The following is a 23,578-nucleotide window of genomic DNA, read 5'->3' as shown; positions in this document are numbered from 1 at the left end:
GTCGCTGTGAGCATGCAGCCTGCGAGTTGCCACCACCTTTTCCTTCAAGCTGAGGAATCATATTTATAATTTCTCCATCCAATTACCCACTATTAACATAACCAAATAAAATCAGTTACAATTATAAGATATCACCTAATCTGCAATCCATGTTCAAACTCTCTTCTGACAAATGGTTTATTCAAAACACAAACCGTATCTACAAGTAATATCTACACATTGCATTTGGATGCTTCTTTCCATTTATAGCAGCTGCAGAGATATATGTATTCTATCTTTAATTATTAAAAGGTTATTTATGTCTTCACTGGGTAGAAATGCTTGTGAAAAAGTTTCTAAAAAAATGCCAAACCATCTAACAAAGGTACGGAGTTGGGCAGGTGTTTGGTTCCGCCATTAAGAAAAAGGGTAAGAGGTCTACATCCCACAGCAAGTAGCTGGTTTCTTCTTCCGGCTCCAGCATTCAATTCCAGCTTCCTGCCAGCATGGCATCAAGAATTGAGTCCTTGCCACCCATATAGGATTGGGTTCCGGATTGGCTTCTGCATCCCGGCCACCGCAGGTATTTGGGGAGGGAACAGCAAAGAGAAGAATCTCTGTCTGTCTCTGTCTCTCTTTCTCTCCCTCCATCCTTCCTCCCTTCCGTTGTCTCAAGCAAATAAAAGTTTAATAATTAAAACAATAAAGATGTGAAGGAGGCTGGGGCTTCTTCCAGTCCCCTTCTGCTTTTTCTAGCTTCTCCCTTGGCCACATCCATTCCATCGTGGGTGGTTTATTTTATTCTATTTTTTTTAAAGATTTATTCATTTTATTACAGCCAGATATACACAGAGGAGGAGAGACAGAGAGGAAGATCTTCCGTCCGATGATTCACTCCCCAAGTGAGCCGCAACGGGCCAATACGCGCCGATCCGAAGCCGGGAACCTGGAACCTCTTCCAGGTCTCCCACACGGGTGCAGGGTCCCAATGCATTGGGCCGTCCTCAACTGCTTTCCCAGGCCACAAGCAGGGAGCTGGATGGGAAGTGGAGCTGCCGGGATTAGAACCGGCGCCCATATGGGATCCCGGGGCTTTCAAGGTGAGGACTTTAGCTGCTAGGCCATGCCGCCGGGCCCGATTTTTATTCTATTTTTAAAGTTACTTATTCAAAAGGCAGAGTTACAGAGAGAGGGAGAGATATAGGCTTCTCACCTGCTAATTTACTCCCCGAATGGCCACAATGACCTGCTCTGGGTCATACCAAAGCCAGGAACCAGGAACTGCTTCCAGGTCTCTCACATTGGTAGCAGGGGCCCAAGTACTTAGACTAGCTTCCCCTGCAAAAATTTTCATAGGCCATGAGCAGGAAGCTGGATAGGAAGTGGAGCAGCAGAGACTTGAAACGTCACCCATAAGGGATGCCAGCATTGTAGGCATCAGCTTTGCCCACTATACCACAGTGCTGGGCCATCCATGTGTTTTAATCGCAGGGCTGGGACTAGGATGAGGCCTTGGAGGCATCCTGCACCTCAAATCTAAGACATCCACTCTGGGCTTCACCCTGAAGGGCTAGCATCCAAAACTGATTATATCTCATTGCAATCCCTAGGTGCCTTGCTTGCCTCAGCTAGGTTCAGCCCTGCTACTCACACTAGTTTTCTCCTTGACCTCTGATGTACAGACCCTACTTGCTATATGTACATGAAGATCTAAATGGTGTCTTATACTTAAATATATAAAGCAGAGTTCTTACTTCACTTCTTGCCCACATTGCCAAATCTTTCCTCTGCTTGCTGGAAAATTCATGGAAATGCATATTATGAAAGGCTATGCATGGATTTCATTTTTTTGTACCAAAACAAACTTATCTTTTAATTCCATTTTCCACTAGCTTTTGGAAATACCCTGCAATCTCAGCTAACAGTATCACTCTTTATTTGATTGCTTAGGCAAAGATCTTCTATTTCCCCAACTTGACCACTTGTCACCACCTTAGGCATGGCTCCTGTCCTTTCCTCTGCAAATAATTTCCCCCAGGTCTTCCTGAAGCACGTTGTCCTCTGTCACCCCCTTAGTCACCACTGGGCAGTCAGAGTGGTCTTGGGACATCAGGAAGATGATAATGTCACTCTCCCACTCAGGAATCTCCAGTGGCGTCCCAGTCAATTTAGAATGAACTCTAGACTTCCTACTAGGATCTCATCTACCTACTCCCCACCGGTCAGCAGGTTCCAGGCACCGGCTCAATCCTTCTCTGGGAAATGTTCTTCTCCTTGATCTTTTCATGCGTCTGCCTTCTCATTCCGCATTTGGGTCTCAGCTCCAGTGCCACTGCCCTGACCATCTCATCTGCTCACCAACTCATTCCAAATCCCTCATTGCTGTTTCCCTGGACCACAGCAGTGGTACGTGAACGCACAGTCATCCCTAGACATGCGTGGACGCTGAGACAGGATGGAGCCAGAGAGGGGCAGCCTGCTGAGAGGGGCGGTGGGAGGGGGTGGACGTGGGATTGTTCTGTGGGGATCAGAGTACTGTACCCATGAAATCCTTGTAGAGAGTCAAGCTTATACTAAATTCACTTTTGCAGATACAAAAATCCACAAATGCTCTGGTGTTACATAAAAAGATGTGCTGTCTGTTTATGACCTAATCACATTGTCCAGGACACTTGGTCATCTCTGGATTAGTTGTAATGCCTAAGAAAAAGCAAATTACACATAAGCAGTTGCTTTACGGCATTGTTGAGAAAGAGAACATTGACAAGGGAAAACAAAGCATGCATGTGTTCCGCACAGATGTTACTTTTTTTTTCCCTTGAATATTTTCCATCCACGATTTGTTGCACCAGCAGCCGTGAACACCCAGGGCCAACCACATCTTATTGTTCCCACTACATATCAGCCCACCACAAAATTCAGCAGGTTAAAATAAAAATGCATGAGTTCAGCCATTCAGTCTGGTTTTGGTTGCTGTCCTGCGCCCTGGCAGGTATCCAGCAGCTGGGTTACAGTCATCTAGTGGCTTTCCTGGTTAGATGTTGAAAACAGCTGTTTCTGTGCAAGTCTGCTGCCTCTGGGCTCCTCGGGGTGCCTGGATTTCCTGCATGTCAGCTCAAGTCCCCAAGAGCAAAGCAGCAGAAACTGCAGGTCCTCTTGTAGGGAAGGCCTGGATTTGACATCCTGGAGTTCCACTGCCAGACACAGGAGGTCCAGGCAGTCACAGGCCTGCCCAAGCTTACAGGCACTGAGGAATAGACCCCGCCTCTTCATAGGAAACTGATGCGCATGGAAGAAGGGGAGTTGCTGAGAGCAGCCATATTTTTAATTTGTTGTTAATTTATTTGAGAGACAGCAAGCCAGAGAGAGTGTGTGTGTTTCCACCTACTAGTTCACCTTGTAAATGCCCGCAATGGCCAGTAGCCAAAATCTGGGAGCCAGAAACTCAGTTGAGGCCTGACACACTATTGACAGGAACCCTGTCTCCTGAGCTATCACCTGCGCCTTCCAGGGTGTGTGTTACTAGGAAATTGGATGGAGAGCGGAGCTGGGACTTGACTGAAACCCAGGAACAGCAGCATGGGCTGTGGGCATCTTAGGCCAACCGCATGCCCCACGTAGTGACCACCTTGCTTCCTGTCTGTCCACTTGTGTTTGGTTGTAAGTTCCATGAGGAAAGAAGGACTTGATCTTGCCTGATAGTGATACATGAAATTCCTAGAACAGTGCCTGCAACAGAGTGGGCACTGAGCAAGTCAGCTGAGTACTTAATAAATGTCAGGCAAAGTCAGAGGGGCTCAACTGAACTCCTTCAGACTGGCCGTGCCCAGACTGCTGAGGCCAACGCTTCTGCAAATAAGATCCTCCACCTATAGTCTTTCATTTCCCCTGCAAAGAGGAACTTGTACTGAACACGAATCCTAGAAGTGGGAAATAAGGGTATTTTTCAGCACTAGAAATTATTTTCCCACAGCTTTGTGCCACATCAAAAATATTTAAATTAGCTGAGAAATAGCTCATTCTGTATTCTGGGTATAGCCTTGAAACCATTTTTGGGGAATGGGCATGGAGACAAAGTAAATCTAAAAACCTGATGTTTGAATTTCCCCAAACATTCCCCAGATTTAATGGCATTATGAAATACTACTGAGAAGTGTCATTAAAAGTTTGATCGTCCAGATATATAGTTTCTGATTATATTAATTAGATAATTACATGTGAACAAGGACAGAAAAAAAAATGCCTCAAATCTCCCGTCTAGTTTTTACTGGTGAATTCTAGAAAATGATCCTATTTTTAAACCTTTTTGTAAATCCCTTGTAAATTAGCAAGTGCGAATATACTCACCAGAGGGATTTTTAGCGATTTTGAAATTTTAAAAGAGGGATTTTATTTGTTTAATTATGCTTGCAAACTGCTGCTAATAAAATTTCTTCTAATTCTTGTTTTATCTTCAGTTTTCCCAGATTTGCTCCAAGCAATCCCAGTGAGCATCCACGTCAATGTCATTCTCTTCTCCACAATCCTTATCATTTTAACCATGGTGGGGACCGCCTTCTTCATGTACAATGCTTTTGGAAAACCCTTTGAAACTCTACATGGTCCACTAGGACTATATCTTTTGACTTTCATTTCAGGTAAGTAAAAACTTATTTTTGGACACAAATGTATACATAGATGAATGTTCACTGTAGAAAAAAAAGTGGGAAGTATCCCGATTGCCCAACAAGGGGAGTTCAGTAACTGTATCATACTCATTTATATGAATGATGTGCTGGCATTAAATTATATCTTGATAATATCGCCGCAGCTGGTGGTCACTGATTGACCACTACCCTGTACTGGAGAGATACTCAGGGAAGGAAGAATGGGAAAAGGTTGACTGCTGAGTGCTGGTGATTTGATTGGACTCAGAAGTTCTGGGGTTCTCTTGTACAGTAGGATAACTATAGGTAATGGTAATGTTCTTTGTATTTCCCTAATTAAAACAAACTGGAGGATAGGATTTTGGATATTTTTACTATGAAGGGGTATTAAATGCTTGAAAAGAAAAAACATAGTTACTCTGATGGGTTATTAAACAGTATGTACATATCAGGAAACCTCACACAGTATCCCACAGATATGCACAATTTTAGTATCCCTATTAAAAGTTTTAAAAGCAAAAAAACTTATTTTTGAGGGTATAATTTAAAAATTAAGTGGACAAACAGTATACAAAATTTTGTAAACATGAATGCAATGTGATTAGATACTAAAATATAGCATACACATGCAAAATACATTTTGCATATCTTATGCATGTGTATGTAGATACATGCATGTGTATATATGGAGACTGTCACTTAAAACTATGGTCTGTTGTTTGCATTTATCTCTGATCAGTGAAACACTGGGTGATTTTAAAATTTTTATAGTTATCAGTATTCCTAAATATTTTATACTGTGCTTTTAAAATTTATTATCTAAATAATTGCCATCACAAAAGAGTAAGAAAGCAGTGTTCCACTCACATGAGTCACCTTATTTACAGCAGTAAGTATTTGGTAAAACCTAACAGAAGGTGGGTCAGACCAAGGATACACTCTAAACCCAGGAAGTATTTCATTAATAAATATGTGTCACTCAATTACCAGAACTGACTGATGGAAAAGAACATAAAATACACTCCATGTCACAGGGCACTTAAAATATATTTACAAAGCACAAAAGAAAAAAGGTAAGAAAATGACAACCAGACACATACATAATCCACACGTAGATATTCCTCTTTAGGTGGTCTGTTTTTACTGCATTTCAGACTAGCAAAAATGGTTTAATAGGCTAGTACTCCTATTGATGGTTTCCTGGAGAAAGATTACAACTCACTCCATTCAACAACATGAAGAAAACCCTGCTTGACTGCCTCTTCTAAAGTTGCCCTTTGCCTTCTGCCTCCTGACCCCAGGCCAGGGGCTCCTTTTTTCTCTGGACACTACTTCCTTCTCCCACACAATCCCTCTCCACTCACAAGCACCTGGAAGATTCTCTCTATAGAGCAAAGCCCTGCAGTTAACAATGGCTCACTCATCTCAGGTGGCTATGTTGGTCCTGCCTGCTGTCCCTTGAGTACATTTCCTATGATCTTAGCCAATCTTGCTAACCCAGTTGTTTACCCAGGCAAAGCATCTAGCATGGGATCTGCTAATATTCTCTCCACATTTTCACAAGCCTATGATACATTTGCTCCTGGTCCAGGTCATGATTAGCCTGTGAGGGTAGAGGCCGAGTGTTTCTCATCTTTGTATCTCTGGCCAAAGCATCCAGCTTGAGGCTTGGCCCGCAGTAAATGAATCAATACACGGAGCACATAAAAAGATTTTTGGGAAATGCATTTTATAAGAAAGCAATGCATGGATTGATAACAATATTTGCACCAAAGTAAATTTACTTTTTAATTTGATTTGATGCAAACGTTTCTGAGGCATGGTTGGGTGCATTTGAGAAAGCAAGCCCAGGAAGGAGATGTTAACATGGTCACCTAGACAGTACAGGACAGAATTCCAGTGACTTGGGATTAGCAGAACAGGTGCACAGAGTCAGTAGAACATGAGCTAGAGATGAATGGGCTGAAGCATCAGTAGGGAGGAGGTCAAGGGCTTTACACCAGGGAGTAAGAGCAGGAGCTCGGGAGCAAGGTGTGGGCCAACCAACCAAGACCCACTGAGTCAGCTGGAACCTGGCTAGATGGCAAAATGCACACCATTTTGTCAGAGAACATCTATTACACACCAGTGGTTCTCAAAGTAAGGTCCCCTTATTTTTTTGGCTCAACCTAATGCCAGAAGAACCAGAGCAAGCACATGCATGCAGGAACAGTCAGACCCTATACTTACTTTCCTATCTTGTTCAGCAGCAAACTTGTGAAAGCAGGTGCTCAGTAAGGGTCTGTGAAGCAGGGGAGGAAGGAAGAGCCGGGGAGAAAGCTAAGCCAGGAACCTGCTCAGCATCTTGCAGAGAGCAAAGGCCTATGCTTCCAAACCACCCAGCGCTTTCTCCATCCCACCCCTCCAGGCCTCTAATCCTTATTTTTAAGCTCCAACCTTTACAATAATTTTTAAAAACTGTATATAACAACCAAAGCATGCCTGAGGGTCAAATAGGTTTCTTTTCAAATACAGACTAGCTTGTCTCCCCTTAAATCCATATATGGTGCCCAGAACCCCCTCAAGTTTTGGAAGTGTTTCTCTAGCATTGTAACATTCAGGCAAGACCCCAGTTCTAAACACTTACTATGGCAGGGAAGAGTTCTTTGCACAAACGTTTAAAATGTCAAGCAATGCACTGACACTTTGAGGCCAGAGGTTGTATTGGAATGGGGGTGGAGGAATCACAATCGAGAGACCCCAGAGGTAACTCTCTCCCATGGGATTTCCTCCTGTTTCTCTTGCTGGTGTGTACTGCCCAGGCAGCCTCACTTCCTGTTAACAGAAAAACCCTCTTCCGCCTTTTCTCCTCCCCACTCATTTTTGGCTCCTGAGGGTTCTCCCTCCCTGTGCTAAAACCATCGCAGGACCACTTATTTAACTAATTTTCTTCTGCATGGAAACCCAAGCCCTGGCATCCTGGAGCAATGACAAAATAGAAAAGGAAGGGAAAAAAGTTCTTCCGCATCATCTGTCTGGAACCTGCTGCTTAGTCACACTGCCACAGGCATCTTCTTCTGACTCCTGCTGTGGGAAGAGAAGGATAATCCACTGGGATGGGGCCAGCAAGTGTTTCAGCCACTCTAACTCTCCTCACACTTACGGCCTAATAAGCCATTGCCTTCTGGGACAAACACCCATCTGTCCCCTGCTCCCAGCTCCCAGCTGGGCTCCTATTCCTCAGCCTTGACCATGTAGCATTTCTGACCATCACTGCCACCAGGACCTTGTGTGTCAGGTAATTTTCTCTCTTCTCGTCTTGTAACTTATAAGCCAAGTTCTGAGAAGCCCTTTTCCCAAGATAGGACTTACATCCCTTCATGGTTCCTCATAATTCATTGTGGGCAGTGATTCTCTCTCCGGGCTGCACTTTCAAACCACCTGAAGACCTTTCTGAAAGTACTGAGTTCCATACCACACTAGTTAAATTGGAGTCTCCAGAAAGGGATCACAGGTATGGGGGCGGGCAATCGCTCTTCGTTTGGCCATCCTGGTAATTCTATTACACAGACAATGTTAAGGACCACAGATAGAGGTGATTTGACAAACACAACTCATCACCTACTATGTGCTGGCCACTGTAATAGACACTGGCAAGTCACACATAGTCTTGCCTTCTTGGTACTAGAAATCCAGGGTAAAAGTCAGACAAAAGTGTATGCTGAGAATTAAATGGTCTCAGATTGCAATCATTTCGGGCGGGATTAGCTGGTCTGTGTGATAGGAGACAATAGCAGATGTCAGGCTGTGATGCAGTGCCAGAGAAGGCTGCTTCCAGGAGCTGAACTTGCTGTTTTACTTGAAAGGTAGAGAGAGAGAGAAATTTTCCATCTGCTGGTTCACTCCCCAAACGCCCTGAAAAGCCGGAGCTGGGCCTGGCCAAAGGCAAGAGCCTGTCACTCAATCCAGCTCTCCCATGTGGGCGTCAGAGATACAGCCACTGAGCGCCTCCATTTTCGGCCTCCCAGGATGTACATTAGCAAGCAGCTGGATCAGAAGCAGAGCTGGGACCTGCAACCAACTTGGTATGTGTATGTCCTAAGTCGTAAATTGACTTATGTGCCAAGAGCCCTCCTCAGTAGCTGAGTTTTAAGGATGAAAAGGATCTGAGAACCCTCAGAGAAATCACCAAGTGGAGAAGTTTAAGAGGTCAGTTTGCCATAGGAACCAAAGGAAACCCCATGTGTGGCCAGTGGTAGGCAATGAGCAACAATGGCCACAGCAACAACAACAAAGAAATAAGCAATCATGAAGTTAGAATTCATTTGATGCCAATTAACATCAGACCTCAAAAGCCATGACAAGACTTCCAGAACTGATTCTATTGCTAATGAGAAACTTTTGAAAGATTTTAAGATGACTGATAGCTGTACTGCATTGGAGATGGGGTTGAATAGATTCTAAAATGTTCTGAAAGTAGATATAAACTTTTTTTTCAGGTAGCTTGCATGATTAATAGACAATGGTGGCATTCATTAAGATGGATAAGACAAGGAGATGAGCAGGCTGGTGGCTAAGGGCAAGGGCAGGTTGGGGAGAGAAGCTGAACCCCTGAGATGCAGTGTGCTGCCCAAGGCAGACCAAATCCACATGCTTCAAGACAAAGAGGTCAAGGGGAGAAGTCAGGCAGAGGGGTGGAAATATGAGTCTGGCACTTGGGGAAGAGGTCTAGACGGAAAGCATAATTTTAGGCATTGCCAGGATATAGATATTATGTAGAGCAATGAAAATGGATGAGATCATCTAGGGAGAGACTGTGCAGAGAGAAAACTTGGCCCAGCCACCATCCCTGCAGAACACCATCAGTCAGATTGCAGGAGGAGGAAGAGGGGCTGGCAAAGGACACTGGTGGGAAATAGCCAGAGAGGACAGAGAAAAGCAGAGAACAGGTGTTCTGCCAGGGAGAGGCCATACTGGGGGAATGTGTCAAGAGCATCCCGCAACAGGGAGCTTTGAGAGAATGAATGAAGGGTGGAGGCAGGGGAACACAGAAGGACAAAAAGAGGTTGGAAAAAAACCCTTCCTTTGGATTTATAATATGGTGGGAGGGAAAGAGCCAGAGTGGTACACAAGTTGAGGAGCAGAGAGGGAGCCAACTGAGCACAGAAGTAACTAGACCACAGTTTCAAATTGGAGTACTGATACTTGAACATCAATTCTAGATGTTCCCCCACTGGTGGTCAGGGCTTTACTCAGATTTGCACATGAACGAGAACAGAGCAGGTGGATCAGTGATACAACATGCAAGGTTGAGAACGTGAAAGGCATTGGCTCAAGTCTTTTTTGGGCAATATAACCCAGCAAATCTGATGAAAATTGTGTTTCCAGTCTTCTTTTATATATGGTATCATATCATGTGAGTTATACCAAGCCAGCCAAACAAAGACAATTGCTATCTTTTTTCAAAAGGGGGGATGCTTCTGGGATGGGTGCAATTAATTATGATAATTACAAGGATGGCATGGAACATAAACAGGCGCAGTCGTGAATGAAGCATGGAGACAAGAAAACAAAGAACAGCACAAAAATAGAAGAATGCTCATGGTATACAGCACTTTCAGTATTAATAAGACTGGCTTCTGCAATGTGTCTAGGGAATATTATTCTGCAGTTGTGCTGGGGTGGGGGACGAAGTCTGTGTCTTATTCCCACTCAGGTCCTCATAAAGGAGCTACCGTTCAGGAGTCTAAGAGACCCAGGGATGTTCAGCCATCAAAGCCCAAGGGCCTGGGGAAGGATGAAGGACTGGCGGGAGGGAAAGGCAGCAATGAAAACAGAAACCATGTATATACAGGTGTTCTGCAAGTCTCTCCACACAACCCTTTGGAAAGAGGTCACAGAGGGAAAAGAAAGTAACTTGAGACAGCCCATGATGTCACTGGGCAAGCACTTGGCTTGCATCACCAGCCAGAGTGTTGGACCCAGGCTGAGGTCGGGTTGAGGGTTCAGTAAGAGGACTGCATTGCATTTGCTTTTGCACAGGGATACTCTGCGAGCGGATGCTCAGGATTTTTCTATCACAATTGCAAAGAGAAGCACACTGTGTTTAGAACCTGTGTCCTCTCTTCCAAAAGCCTCAGACGTCACTGTCAGCTCCCAAGCATCCTTGAGGTGTTCACTGCAGATGTACACACAGATGACTCAACTCTCACTGCACTTTGCTTTCCTTGCTTCCTCCCCTGCTGAAACCTCCTGGCTCCTCTGTGCTTGGTGCCCACAGCATGAAATACCCTTCTGCCCAGATGCCTGCCTTTTCCCTCCCTTCAAGATATGCTCAACTTTTATCTTCCCTAGGAGTCCTTTCCTAATCATCCTTTTCTTAATCTTCCGAGGACCCTCCCTGCCTCACTCTCCTCCTCAATACATAATGTGAAGACTGGGCTTAGCCTCTCTCAAGCTTTCTGGCTTGCTCTCTTTCTCTCCATTGTTCCCTATCACTGAAGCTTCAAGAAGAAAGAAACTTTTGTCTATTTTATTCATTGCTGTAACCTCATTGCCGGACCAGTGCAACAAGCATACAACAAATAGTTGTTGGACAGATAAGTCATCTACAAGTAGATCTGTTTATTTCCTGCTAACAAATGACATTCCTTTCTGAAAATCAGTTCTAATTAAGTCAGCATTCTGGGATTCCTTTTCTTTCTCTCTCTCTATCTCTTTCTTTTAAAGATGTATTTTTATTTGAAAGGCAGCTTTACAGAGAGAAGGAGAGACAGAGAAAAAGTCTTCCTTTTGCTGGTTCACTTCCCACATGACCACAATAGCCAGAACTGAATAGATCCAAAGCCAAGAGCTTCCTTTTGGGTCTCCCATGTGGGATCAAAGCCTCAAGGACTTGAGCCATCCTCTGCTGCTTTCTTTGGCCATAAACAAGGAAATGGATTGGAGTTGGAGCAGCTAGGTCTCCCATATGCCCATATAGAACGATAACACCACAAAGTGGAGGATTAGCTTGTTGAGCCATGGTGCCAGACCCCTACATTGTGTTTTTAAGACCTATATTCTTTACACTAATTACACTTCCCAAGAACATGACATTTGTGATACTTAGGTTAGACATGGCTCTTCAGCTCTCCTTTGCACAAGACAGAGGGAGAAAGCTCTGATTAGTGCTGGTTGCCTTCAGGACCTCAGCTTCTATGCTTAGATATTCACTTGCTCAACAAGTCCCTCTGCCGCCTTTTCTAGAAGGTAGGCACACATCCCGGAAGCACTACGAAGTCAGAGCCCCTTCTACTGTAGGAAGACATCATTGCTGGTGACCTCACCTTTGATTACCGACTTCCTAGCAAGATTGCATAATTTCACAGAAAATTAGCACCTACACCCGCAAAGTCTCCTCCAGCCCCATCTATCATCTCCCAAGACTACTTAAAGAAGGAAATGATCCATTCTTACTCTGTATTAGAAACGGAAGGCCACTAATATTTGCCACCTCTAGGAAAACTGGAAGATGCTGTGTTAGCTCTCCAAGAATGCTGGTCATTACTTTGAATGGAACTGAAATTCTAATTTATTATTTGCAAAAAGTTGAACTTAGTGATGGGAGGAAAATATTTCCAAGAGTTCTTCCCCCTTTGAGAATTTAAACCAGTAGATATCATCTGAGGATGCTGGCAGGATGACACAGGAATGATGAAGCAACTGTCTCATGGGCTGCGACCTCTGCTACCCCAATTGTGAGCTCTGAAGGAGGGGACAGACGCCTAACCCGCAGTGCCAGACAACTGCCAGCAGAGATTCATGGGTGTGCTGCTGTATAGCACACTAAAAACGCTGGTTAATTGGCTGATCATTCATGATGTGACAGCTCTATAAGTCAGCTATTCTATTCAGTCAGAAATTAACTCAGTGATCAAAGTCATTAGAAAAAAAAAAACTGACAGTACCAGCTAGATGGTGTGGAAATCAGATGAAATGGAAAAATGCCTGCAGGTCATTGAGGTCAATACTGGACAGCAAAACCCAGGTCTTAGATTCCAAATCATAGCTTCAGCAGAGCACGCCAGGTTTGGGAAAGTCCCCGTTCACTATGACCTGTCTAGAGAGCAGGAGCAGTGCTGGCGGTATAGCCAGGCACATGGGAAGCACATCAAATAGCTCCAGCTGTTTGCTTCTTGGGGCATATGAAAGACTGGGAAAAAGAGGAAGGCGGCCTACAGGTTGGATCCTAATGTCTAAAGTGTAATGTTAATAAAATTGCTACATAAAAATCAGATATCCCAACACAAAATCCTGAAAAACCCCATTCAAACTGAGAATTCTTGGCCTTTAAGACTGGAACAGAACAACATGGTGACAAGAACAGAGTTGCCCCTGCTCTACCCACTCCTTGTCCCCTGCCTGGCTATGTTGCACAGACAGCCACAAACGTACTGGGATGGATCTTCCACTGCACCTGCCAGCTCTGACCAGACCCCTCCAGCAGCTACTGACTTGAAGGATTCCTCCCCCTCTGACAAATAGCTCTCCACAGATAGACACGGCAGGATCTGCTGTGTGTGTGTGTGTGTTTTTAAAATAGATTTATTTATTTGAAATGCCCAGTGATTGGGGGAGAAAAGGTATGCAAGGAGCCAGAGAGATAGAAAGGGAAAGCAAGAGAGAGGAAGAAGAGAGACCAGACCCTCCATTCACTGGTTTACTCTCCAGGTGACTGCAATGGCCAGGGCTGGGCCACAGAGAAGCCAGGAGACAGGAACTCCATCCTGGTCTCCCACTTGGGCAGCAGGACCCCAAGCACCTGGTCCATCACCTGCTGCCTTTCAAAGTGCATTATCAGGGAGCTGGGCTGGAAGCAAAGCAGCTGGAACTGAAACCCCTGTTCCAACATAGAATACCTGCGTGTAAGTGGAAGCATAATGTCAGCCCCCAGAGGAAGATCCCCCGTTGTTGGCATCTCAGGGTCAGACTGGAAATTGCTGAACTCGTTTCTCACCATCACTAACCTTTCCAGCAGTCAGACCACAGAGAAGGTCTTTGTGTGGATCTGGATCTGTAAATCAGAGATCCTTCCTTCCTCATCTCTTTTGGAGCCAAGGACAGAAGGCAGCAAAATACATCAGAAATTCACATGGAGTCATTTCCCTTCACACTACTTAGTATTCACAGAAAGGCTGTTGGGGACTCAGGCCCTGTCTCTCTCTCTCTCTGTAGACTCTGAAATGACAAAGTTGATTTCCTAGTCAACCCAAGTCCAGGATGGAATCTCACAGTTTCCTTTCTACTCCTTGGCCTATGCAGAGAGTCCATACACTTGAAATATTCATGATGGCAAAAACCTGGGAGCCCCCAAAAGTCCCTGGCCCTTTAGGAACTGGAATTGCAGGCTCACCATGATGCTGTCTGCTTAACAAAGCAGCACGTGTAAAATATTTAACAACTTGAAAAGGAAACCGAACTTGAGTTTTCCTACCAGGTGCTAAGGAAGGAGTGTTTCACTTGGGTCTGAAACTCACTGCTGCCCAGACAAAAGGAGCTCTTATGGTAAAAGCAATGGCATTCTCTCAGCAATTTTCAAATAAAAGATAAAGAACAAACAGCCCTGCCACTTTTCATGTGTGTGTTAGGATCTAACAATAAAGGAAAAAGGCAGGTTTGCCAGGGGAGAGCTCTGGTTTTAAGCTCAGAATAACAAAAATAGCCTGACAATGTCCAGAATGGAGTATTCTCAGCTACCTCTCCGAGGCTGTTAGGAAGTAAAGTTTCAAAAAACTATACCATTTGATTGGCTATTTGAGGGTGTTCTGTGATCATAGCCAAGCAGACACCTGAGACTCTAAAAATATGGGAAAAACTGATGTCTGCCGCCCCCCACCCCACCTCCCGGCCCTCATCATTTTATCTCTGCCTCTACCCCCAACCTGAAGTGCATCTTTATAACAGGGTGGGTGCTATCATTTGGGACTTTTGTTTGTTTGTTTGTTTTCTTAAAGATGTACTTAATTATTTGAAAGGCAGAGTTGCACAGCTGGCAAGGTTTGGAGGTGGTGGGGGGAAGAGATCTCAGATGACCACAGTAGTCAGGGCTGGACCATGCTGAAGCCAGGAGCCCGTAACTCCATCCAGGTCCCTGACATGTGTGGCAAAGATCCATGCCCCGAGTCATTGTCCCCTGCCTTCTCAGGCACACTAGCAGGGAGATGTTGGGAAGTGAAAGGGATGAGACACAAACCAGTGCCCATATGGGATGCTGATGCCACAGGCTGTGACATAACTCACTGCACCACAATGCCAGGCTCCAGGGTCATCATTAGTACCATAGTCCCCCATGTCTGTAATGCTCTCTCCCTGCAGACCTGTGGCCTTTGCTCACCTAAATTCTACGGTTTCTCCCAGCTGCAGCTAAGGAGACTGCCAAGCCCCATGCACCCTCTCTATCCTAGCACCCTGTACTCTGCCTGCTGTTATACACCCTGTACTTACTCCCTGCCTGCTTATACTCCCTGTGAAAGCAAAAATCACATGTTTTACTCAGTGTTTATCTACCCACCACTATCCCTTTATTTGGTACCTTATACATTGAACTGAACAAATGAATGAGTGAATTAATGAATGTGAACTGAAGCTACTGTGTTGCTGCTCCCATGGTATTTGAATTGACTGTAACTGAAGAACATAGAACATTCAGTCCTCCGAAAAGAGTCGTAAACTTAGTGGGAGAGTATTTGGAAGAACGGGCATTATAGCATATATGCTGGACTGCCTACTCTGGCATAAGTTTTCCTCGGTTGGGTGGGTAAGGGATTATGAAAAGGTATTCTAAGAAATACATAAAACCAATAAGCATTTATGATGCATCTTCAAAAAGTTCATGAACAATGTGTATTATGAAAAAACTACACATGGACTTAAAAAAAATCTTGCTATCAAAATTAACTTATCTTTTAATTCTATGTTTCGTCAGATTGTTTGAAGAGCCTTTGTATATGCATTAATTCTAATGCCAAATGCTAATTATGTATTATTTATATTAGCTGCCTTTATAGAAGATGGGAGCTTAAATTAGTGTAATCTCACATACTTCATGAAACAATAAAGGTTTCAACCCAAACTTATTTGTCTAAGTCAGAAAACCATCTACAGTATCCTATTAACTGGAACCCTTCTGGAGTGGCCGGGGACACCAGAGGAGTTTGGAAGTCCCAGCTGCCCGATGTGCTCCTGGGAGAGTTCCTTGGGCCACCTGCTTCTGCTTTCTATGCCATCTGCTCATTAAGAGAGATGACACCTCAGATCCCTGGTCCCCAATTGTGGAGCACACTTGTCCTGCCAGGAGCTCACCTGGGTCACAACTGCAGCTGTTAAGATCAATCTGTCTACAAGTGGAAATAATAATACATTAAACAAAATGAATGCTCCTTTTCTCTCTCATACACACTAGAGACTGGAATCCAGAGTTGTTCTGGAAGCAGGCTTCTGGGATCCAGACCCCTTCTTTCCTATTTTCCCACAATGCACAGCGTCCACTGAAAGGCCAGCTATTCCAGAATGTTTTCAGGGGCTCCGGATTTCAGGCTGCATAAAGGAATGTTGGAGTGGGGGTGGGGATGAAAGGCAAGGCCCTAACACCAGCTCACATTGAGGAACATCCTGCTCACCCCCCTGTCAGCCATATCCCAGTTACTGTCATCCAAAATTTTTGTTGAAAGCAGCCACACATCCAATTAAAAATCTGGATTGTGTTGCAAAGAGAACAGGAACTAGTGTTGTGGCATCCTGATTAAGCCACCACTTTTGCTTGCAGCATCCCATCTGAGCACTGGTTGTGTCTCAGCTGCTCCATTTCCAATCCAGCTCCCTGCTAATACACCTGCAAAAGCAGTAGAAGACGCCCCGAGTACTTGACCCCTGCCACCCACAGGGAGACCCAGACGGATCAGGTTCCAGGTTTCTGATATTGGCCTGGTCCAGTCCCAGGCTGTCACAACCATTTGGGGAATAGCTCAGCAGCTATCTCTACATACTACTGCCTTTACAAAGAAGTAAAAGAGAGGGAAGAGATAGGCTATACTCCAACACCTTGTCCTTGGCTGCGGCTGCCCAGGTGTTCCTCTGGGCAGCTGAGGCCAGGCAGGCAGCTGGAGCAGCCACAGTGACCCTTCTGGGCAGAGGTTTGGGGTCTTTCTTCAAGGTGTGTGCATAGCTGGCATTTCTCCTGCAGATCCTTTGTGGCAGTGCGCTGTGCTCTCTACATCACAGCTGTGGCTGCCTTGTAGCCTAATCCTGCCATTCAGGCTTCCAGTCAAGCAAGGAGAAATCTTTCCCAGTCTTTGTAAGATCAGCTCAGTTTTTTGTGTAGAAACAAAATTATTTATTCGAAAGGCAGAATTAGAGAAAGTAGTAGAAGCAGGGAGAGTTCCTATCCCTGGTTCATTCCCCAAATGGCCACAATGGCCAGAGCTAGCGCAGGCTAAAGCCAGGAGCCTAGAACATGTCAAGCCTCCTACATGGATGCAGGGGCCCACGCAATTGGACCACACTCACTGCTTTTCCAGGTGTATCAGCAGGGAGCTTAACCCACCACTGTACCATAGTGCCGGCCCCAAGATCAGCTCAATTCTAATTACCACTACTGCTTTCACATCTCCACCTTCCAGCTTGATTCTAACCACACCCTGTCCCTACCCTCCCTGTAGACCTCGACATATACATGTACAAATCTCCCTCATCCAGGGCTGTAATCCAGGGACCACCCTCCATACACAGATGAAAGAGACCACACATTTTCGACAATAGATTTTTGCATAAGAACACAAGGAAGATGATGGGGAAAGGTTTTCCTTGGTTTGCACAATGACCCTCTTCCCTCCTCCTCCCCCCATAATCAGAAAACACTTGTCCTAACGTGTTGTTTCTTCCCATTACAGGCTCCTGTGGCTGTCTTGTCATGGTATTATTTGCCTCTGAAGTGAAAATCCACCACCTCTCAGAAAAAATTGCAAATTATAAAGAAGGGACTTACGCCTACAAAACACAAAGTGAAAAATATACCACCTCATTCTGGGTCATTTTCATTTGCTTTTTTGTGCATTTTCTGAATGGGCTCCTCATACGACTTGCTGGGTTTCAGTTCCCTTTTGCAAATTCTAAAGACACAGAGACAACCAATGTGGCTGCAGATCTCATGTACTGAAAGACATTTCTGTGATTGCCACAGCAAAGGTATAAATTTGCTTTGGTCACTTTTACAGGTGATTGCTGGTGTCCATGCTTTTGGTCTTCACACATTTAAACACCAAAAAGCGGGCCCGGCGGTGTGGCCTAGCGGCTAAAGTCCTCACCTTGAACGTGCCGGGATCCCATATGGGCGCCGGTTCTAATCCTGGCAGCTCCACTTCCCATCCAGCTCCCTGCCTGTGGCCTGGGAAAGCAGTCGAGGACGGCCCAAAGCTTTGGGACCCTGCACCCGTGTGGGAGACCCGGAAGAAGTTCCAGGATCCCGGCTTTGGATTGGCGCAGCACTGGCCGTTGCACATACTTGGGGAGTGAATCATTGGACGGAAGATCGTCCTCTCTGTCTCTCCTGTCTGTATATCTGACTTTGTAATAAAAATAAAATACATCTTTAAAAAAAAACACCAAAAAGCACCAAACCCCTTGGTGACAATATTTATAGACAATGTATTGATGTTGCAGACTAAAATATCAAGGATGCAAGAGGGACACTTTAAGAAACTATTTAACCTGGGGAATTGCCTGTCCCCAGGCCATCAGTAACACTTGATGCGATTGGTGAATTTGTCATCCACATGTCCATAATGGTGTAAGATAGCTGCTCCATCAGGGAGGACTGCAAATGTGTGTGAGATATATTTGAATAAAAACAAATACTATTTCTGATATATCCACATATTTGGTGTTACAGATGCCAGAAAATGAAGCTAGATTTGTTTGCCTAAAATGATAGTGTATTAAATGAGCAACAACTACAAGATGTATCAAGGCACTTTTCAAGTTTGTATAAAGCTCGGTTTTACTCACCGTGCCTGTTGGCAAAAATTTGCAGACCTCTAGAGAAATAAAGAACAAAGTTAAAGGTACTTGCCTTCCTGCGTCTACTCCTCAACTATATTCACAATTGTGCTGTTGACGGGTGTAATTGCTAGGACCCTCAGGGAATGATGGAAATTATTCTCATTTATAAACTTGATGCAAAATGACTCACAGGAAGCTGTTGTGTTCCATGATAATGTCTTATAATGCCCCGGCCCCAATGATGGAAATTATACTAATTCTGGGATTCTTATGTTGGCATGGTCTTTTTTGGTCTGGCTCTTACAAAGCGTGACCCAAATGGTTCCTTTTTTTTTTTTTTTTTCTGAATTAACCAGGAAATTGATCTGCAACTGACCCAAGGCCCACAGCTACTATGGAACTGACCCTTCCTTCCTCAGTCAGCTGCTCCTTCAACAAAAGAACTCAGGAAAGAGCCACGAATGACAGAGAACAAGTCACTAGACCCTTGGGACAAAGTGCTCATTACACCAAAGTCTCAAGTTACAAGGAAGAAACCATTGTTCATACACTCTCCTTGCAGGCAGGTGTTCCAATGCATCCTGAGTTTTCCTCCACCTTAACTTGGGAAATAGTCCCTGGAGAATTTTTAGAAGACCACAAGTCAGTGTAGCTATGAAGAGGGGGTTCACCTCGGCAAAAGGCTACAGTTCCTGTCTGCATTCAGAGGCATCAGGAAGTTAAAGGGACCAGGAAGCTCAAGGGGGCTAAGATCTCCCCTTTCCCCACATTACAGTCTCAATCGGCTTCTTTCTGACCTTTAACACCAGACTTTCTTCCTTAAAAAAAGATGTCCCTGGTCATTCTCTGTTCAGTTACAAGAGAAAGAAAACTTGGAGAAGCCACTGGTAATCTAATGAGCAAAGACACACACAATATTTCCTGGATGGGAGATGGCAGCAGGGCTGGCACAGCTCCTGCGAAGGACTTGGCACACAGAAGAGCAAAGGTCGAGGCCAGTACCACCATTCTCTGAAGACTAGGGCCCCCTGCTGGCTCGGGGGTGACGAACACTGCACCTCAATCGCACTCCAAGGGCAGGCTCCAAGGGCACGCCACAACCTCAGTTCCAACAGCCTCAGGGCTTATGATGCCAGGATCAAGGGGCTAGCAGAGTCTATGTAACCTATAGTCTTCCAGGTAGACCACTGCCAAGGCCAGCCAAGGCTGCTGAGCAGTGGAAACTTCAGGAGGATGCAAGTGCAAGGGCAGGCAGGATCTCCAGGGCCCAGCAATTTTTCCGTGGTTTTTTGCCTTTGTATCTACCTGCCTGTCTGATGGGTTGGCTCACAGGTCACCTTAGGAGCATTCAGGGCCAACCCATGTGGCTGGAGACACATACACATTCCCACATGGCTAGGGCAATCCGGGCAAGTGGAATTACTCTCCTGTGCTTTCCCTCTGCCCAGGTTGTAGAGGAGAGGGGAGCAGCACCTCCAGTCTATGGGGGAGGGATCAGAGTGTGCAACAGCAGCACAAGGCAAGCCTGCTGAAGGGTGAATGTGGCTTGCCCTTGGCAACAGTATACATCTGCCCTGGAGAAATCTGAACAGGAATGGAGCCAAGGAGGCCTGAAGGCACTCTCAGGGTGCTATAACCTCACTTGCAATTTCCTCCAATCCCTCTTCCTGGGAAGGTCCAGCACAGTAAAATAATAATAATAATAATAATAATAATAATAATAATAATAAACCAAAAACGTTGTTTTAGGGATGTAGCAAGTTAACCTTCCATTTGCAATTTTGGTATCCTGCATGGGCATCAGTATGAGTCTTGGCTGTACCATTTCTTTATTATATTTATATTTATATTTATTTTTATTTTTATATTTAATCTCTTCATTTGCAAGGCAGAAAGAAGGGGAGATTAGAGAAGATCTTCCATCTGGTGATTGATTCCCCAAACATCCACAATGACTAGGGCTGAAAGAGGCCAAAGCCAGGGCTTCTTCTGGGTCTCCCACATGGGTGCAGGTGTCCAAGCACTCAGGCCATCTTCTACTGCTTTCCCTTTCACATTAACAGGGAGGTGGATGCGAAGTGAAACAGCTTAGATTTGAACAGGCACCTGTATTTAATGTTCACACTGTAGGTAGCGCCTTTATCCAGTGTAGCACAGCTTGGTCCCAGGTGCTGTGGCCATTTGGGGAGTGAACCAACAGATAAAAGATCTCTCTCTCACTCTCTCTCTCTCTCTCTCTCTCCCTCTCTCTCTCACTCTCTCTCCATGTCACTCTGCCTTTGAAATAAATAAACCTTAACAAAAAATGCATTTCTCTAACAGGCTTCTATAGATAGACATGCTACTTCAAGGTCACCCAAGCCACCTGCCCTGCCTTTCCAACTTCCCAGCCACCGCTGGTCCTTCTGTTCAGCTCTTCTGGGACCAATGGTCCTTCAATGGTCAGTGTTTGATCGAGTGATCTCTCCAACAGGCTGCTGCAAGAGAGCAATCTGGTCTTCACCTAGACAGCAGCAAGAGCGTGCTAGGTCCTGACTCAGTTTTCCCAATGCTCCTTCAGTCCAGCGGGGATGCCTGATGTGTTCTATGAATGCGTCTTTTCCCCTCCTGCTCAAGCACAATCCTTGGGACTTTCTGGTTTAGAGATGAAAATAAATTTATTCTATACAAACATTACTAAATTTCTTTAGCAACTCAACCTGTTACTATTAACCTTAAAACAAAATCCCACTTTATTTTCTGGACACACAATTATTCCAGCCTGGGTAGAAGTTTCCAGGACATAAGGGAAGTGAAAGGAACGTGGAGGTGCCAAGGAACCCTTGGGAAAGAGCCAGGGAAACATCATTCCAACACAGCAACACCACCCGAGCAGGTCCTCGCTTTGGATTATTTTTTCTTTGCCATGAAACAAACTTGATGGTGTACTCCAAGATACATGATGGTTATTTCTTTCTTATGATACACAGCTACGAAGCGTATGTATACTGCCTGTATCAGTTAATCTTCTATCCTTAGCCGCAAAGGAAAGAAAGTCTTTCAGTTTTACTTAGTATCTGGGATGGGGAGCCTCATTTAAGTCATCCTATGTGAAGAGACGGTGAGTGTTGGAGACCCAACAACAGGGCACAGGTGCAGGGTACTATGGCAAATCTGCAAGCCCATTCAGGCTCCCGAAAGGCATGGATATAGGACTTGGAAAGATGGCAGGAACAAAGGTTCTCCCCCCACTTTTTACTTCCCACCTTTCTCCAGTGCTGTGGCAGAAAAAGAGAAGAGACTCTTAGGTTTGGCAGATATCTCAAAAGTGCCTGTAATGGTTGCTTAAAAAGGTGATTCTGCATGCAATACATAAAAATCAATCAGAAGGGCCTTATAGTCCAAAATCTTGTCTTAAAATGGCTAACCTAATTGTCTTCACTTCTAACCCACCTTATTGTTCTATAAAGTCAGACAAAGGTGATGAGAAGCTATATTTTTTTTCTGTTATCTCATTCACAAATATCCAGGTTGGCAAAACTGTACTTTCCCCACTCCGAAGACAGTGAAAAGCACTCCAGGTGATTTCTAATGAGCAGGTAAAGGAGCTTTATTTCTAGTTGCATTCATTCAGTTCCAATGTGGCTGATCTCTCCTGGTCTTTGCTCATCCACATCATAGCTCACCTATGGCTAAATCCACGCTTATATCAAGACATGGGGAGTGCAGCAATGGGCCTCAGCGGAGACTGTTCCAATCAAGTTTACAAACATACTTCCCTGCTGAACACTGCATCAAGGCTTCTTATCTTCCTCCTGCCTTGCCTCCAGCTGTCCTGAGAATCATATTGAAGTTCTTTATCTCAATGGTTCCACATTTTCCTGTGTTTAATATTGCACATAAAGCTATAGGGACTCATACCTGCCTGGAGACCCTGTATCAACTGAGTCTGAGTCCTGAAGTTCAAGGTCACAGCACTCTTTGTGCGTGTGTGTCGAGGTTGGGACAATTCTTCGATCTTTGGTCTTTTGGTGAAAATTAGTAATCTTCTTCCAAAGGACTGTTCCTGATGTCACTGGTTTATTTGTTCCATGGTGATACCATTACTCACTGTGGTTTCATTACTGGAAAGCCTATAGTGCCTAGGTTATTCTTGATTTGTGATTCTGATACTTTTGATTTTTAACAACTTAGTTGTCTATCCCTCCTACTCCTGATTTGTAGTCTTTTCACAAATCTCACACGCCTTGATAAATTGCTTTAAGTTTTGTACAACAGGATGGGATTTAAATGATACAAGTCCAAGCCTTGAGTTCTCTACAAGAATGAGGAGAAATTTACATGGGCTATTATCCCCAATTCTTCACATTTATGCTGTTCTGACTATTGCTGGGTTCTAGAACATAGTCTGGCATCTGAAAAGCACTTGGTAACTGTTTCTTAAGTGACAATGGACCGATTTCATTCCTAAAAAGCTGTCCCAGAGACTATCTGCCTCCAACTTGGCTGAAGTCCCCATCCTCCATCTTGTATTGTCATTTCTCCATCCCCACTCAACTCCAAATGTGACTCTGTCCTCCCTCCTTTGCTGAGTGGGAGGTGACTATTGTGAGGATCGGACCCATTGCTCAGCCACAGCTTTCCAACCCTAACACTGGAGAGAAGACACCAATGCTGGCTTTGATGAATGGATCCAGTGACTCTTAAGATATTGGAGTGAACCATCTGCCCTGAAGAAGACAGAAGTACAACACATGGCTCCTGCTTCTGGAAACTCCGCTGCTGAGAGTTACAGGCATCCTACTGCCTGGAAATCACTTTCTTAGGGAAACCATATCAAACCGGCTTAACAAATGACAAAGGGACTAACCTTGTGGCCAGATTCATCCTCTTACCAGTTCTTTTCTTGTTTTTCTCAGGATTTCCTTATTTATTTGAAAGGTGTAACTATGGAGAGA

The 23,578-nt window shown here is 44.7% G+C and overlaps 1 protein-coding gene across 2 annotated transcripts in view; it reads left to right on the top strand.

Annotated features, from left to right (window-relative positions):
- The window catches only part of CLRN1 (clarin 1), a 40,691-nt gene extending 22,796 nt beyond the window's left edge, over window positions 1–17,895 (top strand). Inside the window, exons 2-3 of one of the 2 annotated variants that reach the window (XM_004597692.2) lie at window positions 4,437–4,616; window positions 17,534–17,895. In XM_004597692.2, the coding sequence (XP_004597749.1) occupies window positions 4,437–4,616; window positions 17,534–17,799 (446 nt within the window). In that variant the 3' untranslated portion in view covers window positions 17,800–17,895. The remainder of the gene's footprint in view (window positions 1–4,436; window positions 4,617–17,533) is intronic. The other variant, XM_004597693.2, reaches the window with a different exon arrangement.
- The last annotated feature ends 5,683 nt before the right edge of the window (window positions 17,896–23,578 follow it).

This window comes from Ochotona princeps, chromosome 3 (assembly GCF_030435755.1).
Source record: "Ochotona princeps isolate mOchPri1 chromosome 3, mOchPri1.hap1, whole genome shotgun sequence".
NCBI classification, from domain to species: Eukaryota; Metazoa; Chordata; class Mammalia; order Lagomorpha; family Ochotonidae; genus Ochotona; species Ochotona princeps.
The sequence above is the reverse complement of the archived record's forward strand: the minus strand, read 5'-3'. Positions and strand labels throughout refer to the sequence as shown.